Source organism: Muscardinus avellanarius, assembly GCF_963383645.1.
Source record: "Muscardinus avellanarius genome assembly, chromosome: 10".
NCBI classification, from domain to species: Eukaryota; Metazoa; Chordata; class Mammalia; order Rodentia; family Gliridae; genus Muscardinus; species Muscardinus avellanarius.
Window position 1 is genome coordinate 96,106,318 of NC_137796.1, and position 6,000 is coordinate 96,112,317.

The window sequence follows — 6,000 nt, forward strand, 5'->3', positions numbered from 1 at the left end:
AACTGCTGAGGCTGGCCTTGAATCTGAGATCCTGTCTCAGCCTACCAAGTACTGGGAATGTAGGCCTGTGCCACTACAGTGGGTCCTTTTAAATTTTAAATAAGAATTTAGGGAAGCTGAGGTAGGAGAATTTCAAGTTTAAAGCCAGACTGAGAAACTTAGATCCTGTTTCAAAATGAAATTTTATTTATTTTTGTGGCACTAGGAATTGAACCCAGGACATTCTACCTCCAAGCCATACCCCCAGCCCTATTTTACTTTTTATTAAAAATTTTTGGGGTACTGAGGATGGAACCCAGGGGCATTCTACCTCCGAGCTACACCCCCAGCCCTATTTTTAATTCTTTATTTTGAAACAGGGTCTCACTAAGTTGCAGAGGGCTTCACTAAGTAGCTGAGGCTGTCCACGAATCGTGATCTTCTGGTTTCAGCCTCCCAAATGCTGGGATTACAAGCCTGCACCACCACACCCATCTCTTATTTTTTATTTTGAAAAGGGCCTCACTAAGTTGCAGAGGGCCTCACTAAGTTGCTGAGCTTGTGGGAACATGTGATCTTCCTGTCAGCCTTCCAAGTACTGGGATTATAAGTGTGCACCACCATGTCCTGCTTCAAAATGAAATTTTAAAAAAGGGCTGGAAGCTGGGCACAGTGGCACACACCTGTAATCCTAGTAGTTGTGAGGCTAAGACAGGAGGATCACAGGTCTGTGGCCAGCTCAGCAACTCAGTGAGAACCTCGACAACTTGTCGAAATACCCTTTCAAAATAAAAAATGAGATGTAGCTTGGAGATAGAATGTCCCTGGTTCATTTCCCACTAACACACACACAACAAATTTTTTATACAAAGTACATTTATATAAAAATTCTATTATTAAAAATAAGCTTACTGGACTCCTTAGTCTATTCTGAAAGAGAACTGCATATAGGAAAGAAAAGTCCTTCCAATTTTTGGTACTTTCATCAGGGATTGCACCCAGGGGCCTTCTACCTCTGAGCTATACCCCCAATCCTTTTGATTTCCACACAGGGTCTTGGCTGTTCTCAAAGCTGCAATCCTCCTGTCTTGGCCTCCTAAGTATTGGATTGCAGGCGTATGCTATTGTGCCTGGCACTGTTACTAATTTCTTATGTTCTAACACTAACATCCAGATGGACACTAATTGAATGGTTGTTTCTAACAAATATCTTATGGTTTCTAATTTTACATTAGGGGGCTTTATTGGGTCCAACAGTGTCTCTTCAAAATGCTTACCTATCCAAAACCTGGGAAAGTGACTTTATTTGGAAATAGGATCTTTGTTTTTAATTAGTTTATATTACGTCTACAGAATGTGGGTTTCACTGCAGCATACTGGTACAACCATAGAACGTAATTTGATCATTTTCACTTTCCAATACTTCCCTTACTTTCTACCCCTCTTTCCTCCTGTTCTTTGCTTACACTTAGAAATAGGTCTTTTGCAGATGTACTTAAGATGAGGTGATACTGGATTAGGGTGGGTCCTGAATCTAATACAATCTGGACATGGGATACAGATAAAAGGAAGGCATCTAACAACAGGAGAAGGAACTGGAGTGATGCAGCCACAAGCCAAGGAATGCAGAGAATTGTTGGCAACCGCAAGACACCAGGACGGACTCCTTGCTACAGCCTTCAGAGGAAACGTGGCCTGCTGATGACCTGACTCATCCAGAGACACCTCGACTTGGAATGTCTAGCTTCCAAAACTGCGAGAGGATATATTTCTATTGGTTAAGCTGTCTACTTTGTGTTAATTTGATGGGGCAGCTCAAGGAAACTAATAAAGAGACACTGCTTTTTTCCTTTTCATTGGACCAAGATACAACATTTCTAAACTGAAGTAATAAAGATACTTACCAAAGTGCTGGCAAGACGCAGCAAATGAGAGGTTCCTAAATTGCTGGAGTCCTCGTATCTACTGCCTGCTTTAATAAACAAACCAATTCTTGATGCAGGAGCATAGTTTTCCAGAGAAGCAATTACCAAACCATTTGGTAATTTGGTGAACTGTATATGAGAAAAAGTAGAGATGTGATTCATGTCTTTCTATTACCAAGGAGAGTAAAATATATATATATGGGTGCCAGTGAGCAACTCAGTAGGACTAACCTCAAGGTCCTGAGGATGCAGAGGAGCTCCTGCAGGGGCAGCTGTGGCTTTGACTTTGGGGGCAACTTTAAGGGAATAAAACCTCTAAACACACATAAAAAAAGATCAGTTAAATTTATCTCACAGCAATGGTACTTTATATACAAGTATTATATCTTAGTGTTATATCCAAGTGACAGTATTCAGAAGTAAGAAAGATAATTATCTCTTGGGACAGTGTAGCTAACAAGTTTTTTTTTTTTTTTAGCTAACAAGTTTTTATAGACTTATTAACCCAATAGTTTACCCAAGCCATTTTTAAACTTCTACTTATTTGTGATTTATAGATATTACTGAGTCCTTTATGCTCATTTTTTCTTTTTTACTATGTAACAAATCACTAAGAGGAGGGGGACAGTGGTGCACACTTGCAATCCAAGTTCTTGGAAGTCTGAGACAGGAAGATCACAGGTTCAATCCCCAGTACCAACCAAAAAATAAAAAATAAAAAAAAAACCCCAAAGAGTCGCTGTTTTCCTGTACTTTTTTTTTTGTTTGTTTTTTTGTTTTTTTTGTTTTTTGTTTTTTTTTTTGGTGGTACTGGGGTTCCTGGAAGCCCTTCTACCTCCGGGCTACACTCCCAGACCTATTTTTACATTTTTATTTGGAAACAGGGTCTCCTAAGCCAGCACGCGCGGCTAGCTTCGAACCTGCGCGATCCTCCTGTCTCTGCCTCCCAAGCGCGGGGATTACAAGCGTGCGCCACCACGCCCGGCTTTTCCTGTACTTTTTGACTATATTATTATTAAAGTGTCAAGTGTTTTTCTCTAGCTGATACTTTGAAATTTTTGAAAAAGTGTTGGATTGCCATGGCAACATCCTTTTATAGATTTCAGCATTACTGCATCTCTAATCTGCCCAGTAAATCTCCCTGTTAAAATGACTATGTGCCGGGTGTGGCGGTGCACGCTTGTAATCCCAGCTTTTGGGAGGTTGAGACAGGAGGATCACGGTTCACAGACAGCCTCTGCTACTGAGGCCCTCCGAAACTTAGTGAGACTTGTTTCAAAATAAAGAATAAAAAAATAGGGCAGGGGGTGTAGCTTGGAGGCAGAATGCCCCTGGGTTCCATCCCCAGACCCGGAAAAAAAAAAAAAAAAAAAAAAGACTATATATATACTTAAATTTAGTACTTTTTTACTAACTTCCTTCAGTTCAAATACGAATAAACCATAGTCCACGTATTAAGCAAAATTTATGTGCTTTTTCATTCAGATTTGCCTAACAATGATATTTCATTAATTTTTTTGGAGGAACTAGAGAATGAACCCAGGGGTGTGCTACTACTGAGCTGCAACTCCAACCCAATTTATTTATTTAGAGGTACTGGGGATTGAACTCAGGAGTATTCTACCTCCAAGGTACAGCCCCAGCCCCCTCTTTTTAAAATCTTATTTGGAAACAGGGTCTCACTTAGTTGCAGAGGGCCTAAGTTGCTTGGTCTGGCTTCGAACCTTCAATCCCCTCCTGTCTCAGCCTTCCAAGTACTGGGATTACAAGCATGCACCACCAAGCCCTTCTTGGCAATTTCTAAACCTAGGTACTACTGGAATTCGAGCCAGACAATTCTTGTTTGTTGTGGGGCTTCCCCCCCCCCCTACATTATAGGATGTTTAGCAGCACCCTTGGCCTCTAGATGCCAGGAGAACCCTTTCCAAAAATTGTTACTAACAAAATTGTCTCCAGACATTGCTAACAGTACAATGGGGCAAATTATCCCTTGCTGAAAATTTGAAGTGTCCCTCCGTTACTCATTTAATGACCAGTGCTTCAGTAATAAGACACCGACGCTTGCCTCTCAAGTGACGGCTACGTTTGATTGGGCTGGGAGTGAGGGGGGAGAGCTGGTCACCCAAGAAACCCTCCTGGAGGTATTCTGCCACAAAAGATGAAGAAGCACTTTACATTGGTAGGATAAAATTAACAACGAATGAAGTTCTGGGCACTGGGTTAAGCGCTGCATCAACCTTAGTTTATTTCTTACACTTTTATTAGTAAGCCCCCTTAGCCGCTGGAGAAAATGACGCTCCACAAGAACCCTAATGCGCAGAGGCGGCCGACCCGCGGGTAAGCTGGGGGCGAGCTCTGCGCCGGCCTCGCCCGCCGGCGTCGCACGGTCCTTCTCCGGCGCGCGAGCACAGGAGTGACCTTCAGAAGTCTCTCCTGGGAGCCGCTTCCCCGCCACTTTCCACTCGGCCCCCTCTCTCCAGGTTTCCCGGCGTTAGGTCTTTTCCGTTCACTGGACGAGCCGAGCTTCTGAGAGCGAGCCCAGCCTCCAGTCCCCTTGGCCTGCAGGGTTCAGCTGAAGGGCAGACCAGAGCCGCCCGGGACGCCGCACCGGACACCTCGGCCCGCACCACCCGGTCAGCGGACGGCTCCCCCTCGCCCTCCCCAGGCCGCCGGCCTGCTCACCGAGAAGGACCCGGCTCTGGTTAGCAGCTTCATGGCTCCAGACGGCTCGCACCCACTGTCACCGCGGGCTTAAAGGAAGCAAGATGGTGGCGGAGGAAGGGAGTTTCCCAGCGTGCCCCGCGAAGCGCTTTCCCACGCCCCCTGCGTCGGGGGCCTCTCTAGGCAGACCGCGCTCTACTGCTCCCTGGAGGTCGGGCCAATCCAATTGCTCCAAGGCGCAGGGCAGGGAGACGCGTAATTTCAAACCGAAATACGCAGGAGGTCATTTATGTCGCCGCTGTCTGGGTTCTTTTCTGGGCTGCACGTTTGCCATTTAATCCTTTAACTACGTCTGCGAGGCCGTCTTGAGTCCCCCGCCACTACTTTGGAATCTTCCGACCTGGATCGTCCAATCAAACCGCGCTTTGCCGGGGACTCCGCGGCGGACCGGCTGGCCCCTGGGCTTCGGCCCTCGCAGGGGTATTGGCAGCTGTTTCCCTAGAACAGTCCAGGGATGCTCTTTAGTGGGTCCGAACCTCTGTGTACTCAAAAATTACATTCTTAGCCCAGCGCGGTGGCGCACGCTTGTAATCCCTGCGTTTGGGAGGCTGAGACAGGAGGGTCGCACAGGTTCGAAGCCAGCCTCAGCTACTTAGGCTCTCAGCGACTTAGACCCTGTTTCCAAATAAAGTATAAAATAAGTCTGGGAGTGTAGCTTGGAGGTAGAAAGCCCCTAGGTTCCACCCCCAGTACCACAAAAAAGTTATATATATTCTTGGCTGAATTATCAAGAAAATTTTTAAAAAGTTTAGCGAGGCATGGTGGTGCAGGTTTGTAATCCCAGTACTTGGGAGACTGAGGCAAGAGTAGCAGGTTCGAGGCTAGCCTCAGCAACTTAGCGAAATCCTCAGCAACCCAGCAAGACCTTGTTTCAAAACAAAAGAAGAGCTGGGGGTGTAGCTTAGAGGTAGAATGCTACTGAGTTTGAGTTCAACTCCCAGTGCTCCCCTCCCAACAACAAAAACAATCGTTTTTATGTGAGGAAAATGAAAGTTGTGAATAGGCGTTGAAAGTCGTTAGCCGAAATCTGCATTTTGGGAAAGTCAATCATGTGATGTTCTGGGTAGAATTGTCGATGGTTATTAACCAAAATGGTACCTGGTGCTGGGTACTGTGCTCAAGAGGAAGGTACGGCCCCTGCCCCCGTGCTTGCTACCATGCCTTCTTGGGAAACTTAATATTAGCATCAGTATCTGGGAGTTTGTTAGAAGTGCAGACTCCAGGTTCCATGTTGGATTCAAATCAGTTTTTTTTTTTTAAATAGTAACTGAGGTGATCCCAATGTATATACACTCAGGCTTCAGTGGTATAAACATTACAGGGCATAGGTGAACTCGTGTCCTCTTTGGGTGTGAATTACGCTAAGCCTGTAACT

General features: G+C 45.2%; 1 protein-coding gene across 1 annotated transcript in view; it reads right to left on the reverse strand.

Moving 5' to 3' along the window:
* UQCRC2 (ubiquinol-cytochrome c reductase core protein 2) overlaps nt 1-4,619 on the reverse strand; it is a gene marked incomplete at both ends in the record, with an annotated part of 29,336 nt that extends 24,717 nt beyond the window's left edge. The window contains 3 exons of the mRNA XM_080704462.1: nt 1,884-2,033; nt 2,136-2,219; nt 4,587-4,619. Coding sequence (XP_080560588.1) covers nt 1,884-2,033; nt 2,136-2,219; nt 4,587-4,619 — 267 coding nt within the window. The remainder of the gene's footprint in view (nt 1-1,883; nt 2,034-2,135; nt 2,220-4,586) is intronic.
* Between the last annotated feature and the right edge of the window lie 1,381 nt (nt 4,620-6,000).